This window comes from Manis pentadactyla, chromosome 4 (genome assembly GCF_030020395.1).
Source record: "Manis pentadactyla isolate mManPen7 chromosome 4, mManPen7.hap1, whole genome shotgun sequence".
NCBI lineage: Eukaryota > Metazoa > Chordata > Mammalia > Pholidota > Manidae > Manis > Manis pentadactyla.
Window position 1 is genome coordinate 160219147 of NC_080022.1, and position 13710 is coordinate 160232856.

General features: G+C 41.2%; 1 protein-coding gene across 2 annotated transcripts in view; it reads right to left on the bottom strand.

Moving 5' to 3' along the window:
- Positions 1–236: 236 nt before the first annotated feature.
- ANKFN1 (ankyrin repeat and fibronectin type III domain containing 1) overlaps positions 237–13710 on the bottom strand; it is a 359764-nt gene continuing 346290 nt past the window's right edge. For both annotated transcript variants that reach the window (XM_057501323.1, XM_036879836.2), the window contains exon 20: positions 237–2563. In XM_057501323.1, coding sequence (XP_057357306.1) covers positions 1767–2563 — 797 coding nt within the window. In that variant the 3' untranslated portion in view covers positions 237–1766. The remainder of the gene's footprint in view (positions 2564–13710) is intronic.

Here is a 13710-nt window from a genome sequence, read left to right on the forward strand (position 1 = left end):
GTCACTTACCTCTCTGGGCTTTAATTGCCTCATCTATAAATGCAAGGACTTAGACCAATTTTATGGTCCCATCTAGCTCTAATGCTCCATACACATACAGTTCACTCAGAGCAGAAGAATACTGCATTTAAAAATCCTTCCAGGCATGGGAAAGGAGCTGCAGTGACTCTGATCAAGATTTTTTGGGGTTCATTGAGTATAAAATCTCTTAAAGAAATAAAGACTGAGCTCTGGGCTTTAGTTTTCTAAGGATCATAGGCCATGGGCCAAATCTGTACCTTTACATTAGGGTAATTATTTATGTTTAAATCAAATGTTTTCAAAATGAAAGGGATCAGAATAACATTGTGAACAGGGTACTTTGTATGAACTCCCATGAGGGGGAATGGTAGAACTGTGAGGACAGGGGTAGGTTGGGCATAAAGAGCAGTATTTAATCAAAATGCCTGTGAAGCAGAAAAGGACCATTTAGAGTATCGGTGAAATGAATGGGTCTTGGTTTCCGGAAATGAGAGACCGCCCATGCCTTTTTTGAATATGCAGCGTGATTTCTCTTTGATTTGGGTTTCTCATTTGTGAGAGGGGCAGGTGGGAGGTAATGAGACCAAAGCAGGATTTTCAAATGTCTTTGAGGGCAGCCTTGGAACCACTGGCAGGGCCTTCTAAGGAAGGATTTTCCCGAGGCCAACGGGCCAGCTGATTTTGGGGCAAAACTAACTTTGGAATGGATGGATTGGAAAGGGGAAGACAGCAGCCCAAGCCCTCGCCAGTCTGTTCTGTGATGTGTGATGTGGGGGTGGGCAAATGTGCCTGTGTGGCTGTAAGGACTGCATCACTGCCTGGCCATATCTGCTGGGCACTTTTCTTGTTCAATGATAATTTCATCATCTAAGAATCTGAAGCAGGTCCACTACCATTTTCAGAGGCACAGCCCCAGGGACTTACCTACTTTAAGAAATAAATTTTTGCTCATGTCTCTCTCCCTTCCCTTGTCTTCTTTATAACCCAGGCTTCCATTTAATTCAGCCATCTCCTTGCACCCTTGAACAATATACAACCCATTTTCATGCTCGAATGTTGGCTGAGTGTGCAGGAAGGTCTGCTTCCTGCCCTGTTCTATTTTTGCAAGACAGAACTAGATAGAAGCATCCTCTGTTTTAGTTTCTGGTCGTTTCCACACAGCACTAAGTGAAGAAAAGTCCTGTCCAAGGCCTGCTTAAATCAAATCAGTGCTGATGGATAAGTTGGATTTGACAAGCGGCTGAGAACCCTGCACTTGGAATGACTTGGTTTAACTGACAGGGAACCCAGGCCAAGTCTACTTGACCCTGTGCCCTAAACACACCACCTGAATTTCTTTCCCCCAAACTCTTCTAAAGGTTTGGGATGGAGGGAAAAACAATGGGCATCTCTTCCCCCACCGATCACAGATTCATGAAAGAGCCATGCAGAACTGAGTGTGGCTCTTTGGGTTGCCCTACCTCAGCCACAGGTGTGACCAGCAGGGTGGCAATGTTTGAACCACTGTGTCTAGGATTCCATGTTGACACAAAAGCTCCTCTATATCCTTTGTAGGCTGAAGTGGGAATGACACTGGCAACTCTCGCCTCGAGCCCAAGTCTACCCTAAAATAGAGGGCTTTGAACGGGTAACCTTTGGATTTTTAACATTCAAACCATTTGAAAGTGGATGGAGCCACTGCGGGGGCAGGCTGGGTAGGGTGATGGAAAATGCGGGGGCGTGTGGACAGCCACTTGTGGGCCTCCCTAAAGCATGCTGCTTAGTATTTCTGACCCCGGCGACGTGGGCGGGCCCTCAGGGCTCATCTCCGGGCGGCCAGGGCTGGGCAGGCTCGAGCGGCCTCCAGGGGGCGGACTCACGCCGGCCCAGGGCTTTCCTGCCACGAGGGCTGGCGGGTAGGGCTCCACGTAGATGCGGCGGACGGAAGGTCTCGGGTCCTGGGGGCCGCTCTTCCGCTCCTCAGGGAGGCTCGCCGAGTGGGCCAGAGTCAGGCCCCGGGTACCCTCGTACACAGGTCCGAGCTGCTCGGCCTCCTTGGGCTCTTGGTCTGGGCCGCAGGACCGAGACAGGTGCTGCGTATAAACGCCCTCGGACACGGACAGCGACTGCGTCTCGCTGTGCATGCTCAGCCAGCGGTGGTGGCGGCTGAAGCCGCCATAGTGCTGGTGCTTGGTTGGCTTCCGCTTTCCCAGGAAGCCCAGCGGCGGCCGCGCGCCCGGCGCCATCTTGGCGTGGTTCTTGGGCGCGAAGCCTGTGAGGTTCAGGCTGTGGAGGAACTCGGCGCACGAGTGCTCGGGCTCCGTCCCCGGGACCCGCCCCTGGGGGTCCTGGCTCGGCCCCGACGGAGCCTTCATGTCGTGCACCTGCAGGACGTCGGGCGCACTGCCGCTTAGGCCACTTAGCGCTTGCTGCGCGATGTCATGCGAGGACAGGTAGACCAAGTCCAAGTCTCGGGGGCTCAGGGCGTCACTGGAGTCATAGTCGCTGTCGGTGGGGAGGAAGACTTCTGAGCAGCCTTCTTCATCAGAGCAGGGCTGTGAATCTGCAAACCAGAGATGGGGGTTGAACTAAAGAGAACCTCAGCCCGGGCCTGCTTTGTGGGCGCAGGTCCGTGTGGCGGAGCCCGTCCCGTCCCGCGTGCTTGCTCCTGCAAGGGCCCTGCTCTTCGTTCAACGGTCTGTTCTTATCTCTTAAAATTACAAATTTTTAAATGAGGGGCCCTACATTTTCGTTTTGCATAGGGCCCTGTGAGTTAGGTAGTGGATTCTGTTGTTAAGGGAAAGGAAGGAGAGGAACTCTGACAGGTCAAACTGGGACAGCGGCAGGAGGGAACATGGCCTCATTCCCCACATAGGATTTTATCATTCACCGGGCATGTGTAGAGAGGATGAAACAGGAAACAAAGCTGGATGTTACTCATGTATTCATTCCCTATTCTTATTTCAGGGATAATTTTTGTATTTGATAAAGTAGCAGGAACTTAAAAGGGGAAAGGAAGGAAAGGCACTAGGATGACTGAAGTCAGAAAAACCTGGTTTCGGATCTAAGCTGTCCCCGCCTACTTGCTCTGTGATATTGGGGGAGTTATTTGACTTCCTTGAGCTTCAGTTTTCTTACCTGTAAGTGGGAACGATAATAGAACTTCTTACTTAGGGTGACTGTTAAAAAAATGGATTAGGTACAGAAACACTATGTTGTTAGATGTTTGCAATGAAAAAAAAAGTAGTGCCGAAGAAAAAGCAAAAACAAGTAAAATCAGAGGCAAAACTAAGCCTCCAAATGCATGCTATAATGACCATATGTGAGCCACAGTTTAGTTCTATAGATATTTGTCATTTAATGCACTATTGTTTATATCTTTTTTCTCCTGTCAGGTCATATATTTGTATAGGGCAAGCACCGTCTTAAAATCCTTTGAAGTTTATGCAGAATTCAGCCTATAGTAGGTAGTGGTGAATTAATTTTGAAAACATGCAAGTGCTCTTAAAAACAAGAAATTTCTAGTCTAAAAATCGGAGATAGTCTTGATCAAAAATCTGCATAGGAGTTTTAAATGGAATTTAGTTGAGTTTTAAAGTCATCTGGAAGAGAAAATTTATGAGAAAGCCAAATTTTTTTTTTACTTAAGCTATAATAGGGAGGAGACTGATTTACTAGATAACATACTATAAAACTTTGGTAATTAAAACTTTGTCATATTGGTGTACAAATGGACAGATGGATCTGTAGAACAGAAAAGTAAAGTCCAGAAATAGTCTTAATTCTGTGTGATAATTTAACGTATCGTAAAGACAACATTTCGAAGTAGGCAAGTGAATAGATTATTTAGTACATAGTGTTGGGACAATGGATTATCCCTTCAGCAAAATAGAGAAAGTCATACCTCATACCTCATAAATAAAAATAAATTCTATGTAGTTTAAATATAACAAGCAAACCCTATAAGTATTAGGAGACAATATGTTTATAATTTTAGGGTGCAAAGGTCTTTCCAAACAAGACCACACCCTGGATATCAGAAAAGTGACAGATAAACATGACTACATCAAAGTTTAATACTTTATAAAACAGATGATACCATAAACAAAGTAAAAAGTGACAGATTGGAGCAATATAGTAACAGTATGTATAAAAAAAGATTAATACCCAGAATATATAAAGAACTGCTGTGAATCAGGAAGAAGATAATCCAAATGGGCAGAAGATAACCAAAGAATAATCCACACAAGTGGCTGATAAACATAATAAAGATATTCAGCCTAGACAGGCTATAATACTAATTAAATAGCAATTAGGGAAATGTAAGTTGAAGTGAGACTTTTTTTTCCCAGAGATTTGCTAAAAATAAGAAGTGATAATTTCATGTGTTGGTGATGTGGGGGAAATCAGAGATGCACGTAGAAAAATGGTAGTAATATAAACTGTATAGCTTTTGGATTGCAATTTGGTAGAATATGCGTATCATTTGTTCTATCAAGTCCTTTTTTAGATATCTGCTTGAAAATTGTCACTGTGTACATGGAGGCATTTATAAGTTGTTTACTGCAGCATGGTTTATAATAGTGAAAAATTAGAATAATCTTGTGGATGAGACTTATGAAAGGAAGATTTAGAGGCACGAAGCATTAGAAAAAACAGTTTAAGAAAAGAAAAATAATTTACTTGGAAGTTCTGCAAGGGAGTCTAAATTCAGGACTAGTTTGCTGATTAAAAATATACAATAGGTATTTAAAATAAAAACCCACAGGGTTATGAGGTTACAGTGTCCGTTTGTAGTGGAAACTCAGACATGATTATCATAGGAATATTGCAAACAAGGGAATTTTTTTTTTGTTAGGGAGTCAGTAATTTACACAAACCAACTTACAATTTCTTTTGAATCAGCTATATTTTTGTTGTTGTTTTGCTTGTTTGTTTATTTCAGGGTCAGTGTGAAGTGCTCTCTTTCTCTTTTTCTTGACGTTAGAAAATGATGTATGTGCTTACTCAACAGCAGGCAAGATTTCAGTTTTGTTCTCTTACTGTTGACTGCTACCCAGTATCCATTATCCTTTTTTAGTTACAACATCTTAAATTTTGCTTGAGACAACAATGTACTCATGCTGACCACATTTTTCAGCTTCCCTTGCAGCTAGGCATGGTCACATAACTAAATTCTAGCCAGTGAGATAGAACTGCAAGTATTGTATGAAACTTCTGGAAGGCTGCATAAAGAGAGCTGACTTAGTGGAGAGATAGTCCATTCTGCTTTTCCTCTCCTTCCAGTCACCTGTAACAAGATGTGTTACAGCTAAGCTCATGAGGCAACCTTGGAAAAAAGAAGCCATGTGGTAGGAAGGTGGAGCTGAACATGGAGTGTGATGTCTGAAGACAATGGAGTCCTTATACCCACCCTGAATTGTCTAACTGTGGGCTTCTTTCATACAAGAGAGACATAAAGTACCTTGTGTTTACAACACTCTTATTTGGGTTGTCTGTAACATTGGTCCAGACTTAATCCTAACTGATGCATACCTAAATGTCCATTATTAGGAAAATGGTTTAAAAATTTGGGCTCATCTATACTATGGAATATTCAGCAGCTACAAAGAATGAGATCAACCTATATGATGTTCTTTAAATAATAGTTACCAAAACAGTCTCCCTTCTCCTTTATTTTGGGTTCTACTCATCTGTTCATTCTGTCCCTCAAACATAGCTTTCTTTAGGATGCATCCCCACAACTGTCTTAGAAAGGATTGCATGTCTACACTCTGCAGTATTTCTTGCTTTTACAATCCTTTGGCACTTAGTCCATATAGACTTGTATTATAAGTTATCTTTTTTAAATGCAAATACAACGTCTTGGTTTCCTGGTTAGACTGGAGCCCTCTAAGGGCAACAATATTTAATCCATCCATTCTTTCAACAGTGAAGATTCTGTTTTGCTTGGGCTCTGGCTCTAACAAACTGTGCTTGGTGCCTGAGTGAATATAAAATTGATAAGAAATGATCTGTCTCCAGGGAGTTTATTGTTTACTCCAGGGAGTAATGGAGGTATTGAACATAGGTGCATCTATGAGACTGTGGAAGAACACATTTTACAAGAGAAGTTTAGCAACTAAGATTCAGGTTTTTAGAAAAGAGGTCACGTTTTATTGGTACAGGATTGATAAAATAACATTTCTTAGTTATTTTTTCCCTCCATTCATTCATCTCTATTCTCTCTATACTAGTATATTTCTTTTTTTCACTTTCAGAAAGTGATTCTAGGCAGATTTTAATAATAAACATGCAAACAATGTTGAGAGGATTAGAAACCAGTGAGGAAGAGAAAACAGTACAAGTAGTCCTATTTGACTCTACTATGGGACTAGGAATGGAGTTTTGGGAAAATGAGGCTACAAAAGTAAGATGCTGGCAGTACACTCTTGGGAATTCATCCTAGAAAAATTAAGGCTTATTTTCACATAGGAACTTGTACATAAATGCTCACAGCAATTTTATTCATATTAGCCTCAAACTGGAAACAACCCGAATATCCTTTAGTGGATGAGTGGTTAAATAAACTGGTACATCCAAACTGGAATAGTAATCAATAAAAATAAAGAATTCTATTTATATAACATTCGTGAAATAATTATAGAGATGATAAACAGATAAGCAGAAGTCAGGTGTAGGAATGGGGGGATGTGTATAAAGGGGTAACGGAGTTCTGTGGTGATGGTTGAGTATCTTGATTATGATGGTGATTACCTAAGACTACACATATGATACAGTTGCATGGAGCTATACAAGTGAGCGTGCATGCTTGTGTGCATATGCACATGCACGAGCATGTGTATTTACATGCACACAGATGTATGTATAACTGGTGCAATCTGGATAAGCTTTATGGATTGTACCAGCTTTCTGGTTTTGATACTGTACAAGAGCTGTGTAAGATGTTAACAAAATCACTGAGGAGGGGCTGGGGGAAGGGTATATGAGAATTCCTGTACATTTCTTTGCAGCCAACTGTTTCTATAATTATTTCAAAATAAATGGTTAAAAGAGGGGATTTAATAATTTTTAAAAGGTAGGGTGGAGCCAGAGGGAGAGTAGTGAATGCGTAGATAAGGTATTTGTACCTAATTATGTAGCCAATGGGTAGTTACTGAATTTTGAAGAAGTAATTGGCAAGGTAAGAACTGATTTAGGATAATTATGTAGCAGGCAGGATGAAAGATGAACTGGATGACGAAGAAACAGACAGCAGGGAGGCCAGCAGGAGGCTATGGTCCAAGTTAAGTTTTCTTTAAATATTTATCTTTCTTCAGGTTATAGGGCTGAGCAAGAGGGTGGTTATATGGAGGAAAATAGAAGTCCAGGAAAGTAATTCAAAGATGTTTACTGACCATCTATTTTGTGCTAGACAGACATGGTCTCTGCTTTCAGGCAACTCACAGAGGGCGTATCAGACAATAAAATCAGAAAATACATAAGATTAATTTCAGGTAGTGCAAAGTTCTGTGAAGAAATGAAGCGGTTTCAGCTAGAGAGTGATTTGGGAGGAAGAGTCTTTTGATAAGTTAGCCAGGGGAGGACTCTCTGTAGAAAAGGGAGTCCGGGTGAGACCTCATGATCAGAAGGAAAATTTTAGGGAAGAGTTTTCCAGACAGCTTGGAGAAGCAAATGCAAAGGTTGTGAGGTGACTAGTACGTTTCAAGCATTGGTTCCCAGAAGATAGGAGTAACATTAAATCTGAGGAGTTAAATTATAGCTGGTTTGGGCAGTGTATTTAGGCAGGGTTGGGCAGTGGAAGAGATGGTCAATGTAATTTGGGACAGGTAGAGCTTAAGGGGCTGCCAGAACATCCTGAAAGAGATGGTGTGGGAGCTTGGTAGGGTAGTAAGATTGAGGGAAGATGTTTGTGGAAGAGCAGAAGGAAACATTAGAAAGGGAGCCATTGAACATGTAAGAGTGGCAGACTGATAGATAAAACAAAGAGGGGTGATTACTTGTGAGCACCAGTGCTGGCATTGGTCATTTGTGGAAATGATGGGAGGACACATGGTTAGGAAAGAAGACAGATATAAGGAGATTTTCAAGTTATAAGTAGAGATGTGGATAAAAACTTGGGCTGAATGACTTTTATATTCTTAAAACAATTTTTAGACAGTACTTTTCTCCACCTTTAATGGGAAAAATTGGGCCCTTCAAGAAACAAGAAACAGGGTCTCACAGCTGTTTGTTGTTTTTGATGATGGAGCAATAGCATAGCAGTAATGAGAAAGAGAGGTTACCTGAAGATTTGAAACGGGGCTGTAAATAAGATCCATGAGAGGAATTGATAATTGACTTTAGTTGAACTTCCTTTTCTATTTATCTATTAGTGTTGTCTAGTTAACTATGTATTCATTTGTGTCCACAGTAGTAATAACAATACCTGATATTTTCTTAGTGCTTACTGTGGGCCAGCAATACCTGTTTTACAGAAAAGAAGACTGAAGCTTAGGCTTATTGAATTTTCCAATTCATATAGCTGAAAAGTGGCAGCACAGGAGCTCCCATGCAGATTTGTCTCAATCCAAAGACCTTCTGTACTGCCATTCATCTTAGCATTTCCATGGCTTTCTGTGGAAGCTTCCTGAAGGCTGGGACTTAGTTCATCTAATCTGCTTTGGGCAGCTCCCACACAGTTTTATCAGTTAAGCTCCTAGTAAGGACTTCTTGACATTGCTGCTTCTAGAGCAGAGAAACGTGCTAAGTCTTGTATTGGTTTCCTGTGGCTGCTGTAACAAGTTGCCATACACTGCATGGCTTAAGACAACAGAAATTACTCTATCACAGCTTTAGAAGCCAGAATCTGAAATCAGGGTGTGAGCAGGGCTACACCACCCCCTCTGAGGCTCTAGGGGAGAATACTTTCAGGCTGCTTCCAGCTTCTGGTGGCTTTTGGCATTCCTTGTGGCTCTGTCACTCCAATCTCTGCTTTCCTCTTCACTTGTACTCTCTTCTATCTCCTATAAGGATTTAAGTCCCACTGGGATAATCCAGGATGATCTCAAGATCCTTACATATTCAGAGACCCTTTTTCCAAATAAGGTCACATTCACAGGTTCTGAGGTGTGGACATGAACAGATTTTTTGTGGCACTGTTGGGGCACCATTCTACCTGCTAGAAGTCTGAGAGTAAAAATGACTAGAACTAGAAGCAACTGCTGAGGAGTTTGTGACACATTCTTACTCTTTCTAGCCCATAGTCAGGTCAAGCATGCTGCAAGGGCAGTTTGCACTTTGACCTCTCAACATAGTGAACATTTATTGTTTACAGAAGACTAAGGAGTATATGTGGGTATGCTTTCAAGGGTTGATGCGCTAATATCTCAATGAAGCATATTTTCAGAAAGTCTTTTAGGAAGAACCTGTGCCAAATTCTCTAGGTGGAGTTAGTTGCTCAGTTCCCTAGGCTTTTACAGAATTTTATTTGTGTCTCTACTACTGCATTTATCAAGGTTTATTATACATTATTCATTTACGTGTTTCTCTCATTGAACTATGAGTTCTAGAGGGCACGCACTATGGCTTATTCATCTCTTCTTAGTAAATGTTGAAGAAGTCAGTTAATGGAAGGGATTAAGGAAGGTGTCAGGCAAAGGGACATGTAGAATATTCTGTATTCCCAGGATCATCTAGTCTGAACATGGACATATGAGCAGACCAGGAGGACCTCCACTAGACCATGACTTAATCATAATTGAGTAAGTGTCAAGGTATTGCAGTTTAATTAACATTTTAATTAACGTAATTAAGTTTAAGGTGTTACTAGCCTCTGATGCTGTATTTGGTACATACAAGGCTCTCAGTAAACTATGCTGAGTTGAACTGTAACTGAAACAAATAATGAAATCTGGGAGCATTGAGTAGTGAGATTTGACTACCTCTTAAAAACAACACTCAATTAACCCTGAAACAACCTAATTTACTTAATCTGCCATAGAAACTCTTGAAAATAATCACCAAAATAATTTTGGTTTATATTTGGTGATACTTGACTTAAGAGTCAGCCCAGTTATAGCAGAAAGAATAATTGCCTTAAAGTTAGACAAACCTGGGCTGAAGTCCTATCTTGTTCCCTACTATGTATAAAATCTTGAACAAGTCGTTTAGTTCCTCTGAACCTTTCATCATCTGTAGCATGAAGGTTGTTATATTGCCTATATTCCATAGATGCTGTGAGGATTAAATTAGTTATATTAAAAATACTTTAGGTGCCTTACAAAAAGAAGGTATTAATATTATTGAGATCTTTTCTACCCTTAAATAGAGAATAATTAGAAAACATATCAAGAGGTGACTCATTAAAATGCAAACCAGTACTCAGATAAACTTCAAGATTTTGCTGTGAGAATGCTGTTGATAATAAAGGAGAATGATACTATCTTGTCTGGTATCTTGTGTTGGTGATGATATGGTTCAGTACTATATTTCCCAGCCTAGATTTAGCAGTGAATTAGTAAATTTGATAACTTCTTTACTCTAGCTCCCAGGAGCAAAAGGGATAGAGCAATCAAGAGAACAGCTAGTTATAATTGTAGTAACCCCAGAAGGAGATGGAAAAAAGGCTTGGGTATGGAGTAGTAAATATTATCTTGTAATTCATGGGCCTACACTTAGGGAACACTGCTCTAGTGGGAATCTAAATATTTGACTTCCACGGTCGTCGTACTATTTATTATAAGACTTAGTGGAACCTATTGCTTGGAGTGGGGTACCCCTCCCAGAGCAAGCTAGGAAAATCTCCAGGATGCCAGCCAGGGCACCAAGGAGAATTTCCAGGGACTTAGGCCACTGCCACTCCCTCCCTTCCTGGAAAAGAATGCAAAGTGCAGCTTCCATCTCCAGATCCAGGCCCTATGCTCCATTAAGTATTTTAGGCGCTTTGCCCAGTTGTTATTTTAATAAATCTAGTTGTGTTCCTCAATTCCCCTTGGAGGGCCCACTGGGCAGTCAGCATGGGTAGAACCTTCAATATTGTCCCCTCGGGTTGACCCAGGAGCTGTTTGATGCAAGTTCTGCCCATAGCATTAGTGCTGGCTTAGGAAGCGGAGCTTTCTTGCCATTGTAATGGATGCTACGACTCCCGGTTTCTGGACAACTGCGAAACAGAGCTGATGTGGATTTGGGGGCATTATGTGGAAATGACATTTCAGGGAAGAATAACTGATTTAAAGCTACTGCTTTTCTCTTAAAGGCAGGGGGGCATGGCAGGACAGAAGGAATGGAAGAATAAATGGTATTTGCCCTAAAAATTTGTCTCCACATTTGTACTTTTTTGTGCTTCTTTGAATCTATTTCCATTGTGTTTGAGTAAAATTTAAATAATTTGTAAATAAAGAATTTTAATAAATATTTCATCAGGCCTTGAGGAGAACCTCAGGGGTTTGTTCACCTTCTAATTCCCCAAGAGAAACAGCATCTTCAAATCCCTGTTGATTTTTTGAGCTGTTAGTTTATGTCATAGTGTTTCTTAACAGCACTTGGGAAAAGGTTACCAGGAAGACTTAGATTTGGAAGATCAGGATAATCTTCAAATGCATCTAAAGGAAACAACACCTCTTCCCCTGTGTTGCCTCACCCATGGGTCACTAGGAGAAATAGCATATTGGAAAAAAAATTGCTGCTGCCTCTGACCACTATACCCACAGAAAAGGAGTGGGAGAGAAAATACCCATGTGATGGACCAAATCATTCCACCCCCTGCTTGTGCTGCCTTTTCTAGGAGCCAACTTTCCCTCTTGGGTCCTTGGGAGATGCTTAATTTTAATAGACTCAGAGGAGTTCTACTTTTTATTTGAAAATCACAGAAATGGGAATTAAGTTAGAGTTACACTCCACTCCTCCCTCCTCCCACTGCCCCCAGCACACACACACACACACACACACACACACACACAGACAGACAGATATACACAAACAAATCCAAGGTACTCAACAGCCTTAAAAACAGAATGTTGGGCTGGTACCAGAGGTTAGGTTTATGATAGAGTCTGTATTCCCAGCATGCTCCAGAAGTTCAGTGAACTCTACCCACACAGAATGGAATTGTGTTGCAAACTTTGCCTTGTGAGCAAGCCAGTGGGGATATTCCTCTAAATTGTCCTTTTTCCTCTACATAAATTATTTCCAAGTAATTAAAAGTAGTCACACTAGTGGAGAGGACAGAGTATACAGGAGCAGATTTCATTGCTCTGAAGTGCTTTTGCTTTTCTGAGGAGGTAGGATACTAAATGTTTCTCCCAACTCTCAGCAGTTTCTGTATCACTGGGTTCCATTTTTCATTTGCTGCCTTCCACGTCTGTGTTTCACAGTCCATGGAATCTTGGCTTCAGAGAAATAAATGGACCCAAGAGAGAGTTGTATTTTAAGAAACAGAGTGATGATCACTCATATTTCAAGTTAATAATAAAATCCGATTGTAATTGGCCAGATCCTCCCAGCAGGGAGTATATGAACCTGGCATCTGGCCAATGTGAGATTCTGGCGCTTCTGTGTCACAGGAGAGGCCACCCTGATACTGGACCTCCTTAAGACCCTGTGGCCAAGAGAAGATTGAACACTGGGAAGGTTCTCTGAGCACAGAGGGCAGGCAAGGGCTATGAAAGTGGAAGTAGAACTGAAGAGTAATTTGTAGAATTACATGAATTACAGAAGAAGAGAGGACATATCTATCCTGCCTTTAAAAAATGCTTTTTTATCCATATACTTCTCTAGCTACTGCTCTCCTTCCCGCTTTTCTTTCACAACCAAGATTTTAAAGAGTGTATCTTTACTGGCCCCACATTTTTTTTTACCACCCCCCCACATTTACTCCTTAATCTACTTCCTTCCAGTTTCTATCTCCTTCCCTTCCCATCAGATTACTACTCACTTCCTTGTTGAATACAAAGCAAAACAATAGCAGCTTTTCTGTTTTATTTAATCTCTCTCCATCATTTGACACATTTTAACTTCTGCGACACTATTCCTTGGTTTTTATCTTCTTCTTCAGGTTGTTTCTTCTTAGTCTAAGAAGTCTTGCTGTTTCATTCCACAGGGATCCTACCATAGTCGCCTCTACTTACTCTACATACTCTCTCTAGGAAATCCTGAGCATTTTCATAGCTATGTCATTCACATGTCAACAGTTCTTAAATATGTACTATTAGTCTAGTTCTCTTTTCTGAGTTTCAGACCCCATACATCCTATTTTCTCCTGAATGTTTCTTTTTGTGTGGAATGTCCCAAAGCTAACTCAAATTCAACATGCCCAACCACCCAAGGTTATTTTTACTCCTGCCTATCCTTTTTTTTGGTAAACAGCATCATGATATCCTGAGACACTTAAGCAAAACTTGTTTATCTCCTCTGTTAATATTTCCTAATTGACCTCCCTGTTTCCAGCATTGTCCCCCTATGGTCTATTCATTCAACAGCCAGATTTGATTGACGAATTCAGATCATATCAATTCTTGCGTAAAAGTTTCCAATGGCTTTCTATCACAAGCAGAATGAAATCTTACCATGTTTCTACCTGATCCAGCCCCTCCCTTTCTCTCTACCCTCTCTCATAGCTAGCCCCTTTATTCACTTTGCTCCAGTGACTGTGGTCTTCTTTCCATCCCTCACCCACCTCAGGAACTTCAATTGTTTTGTTTTCTGGAATATTACATATCTTTGCATTACTGG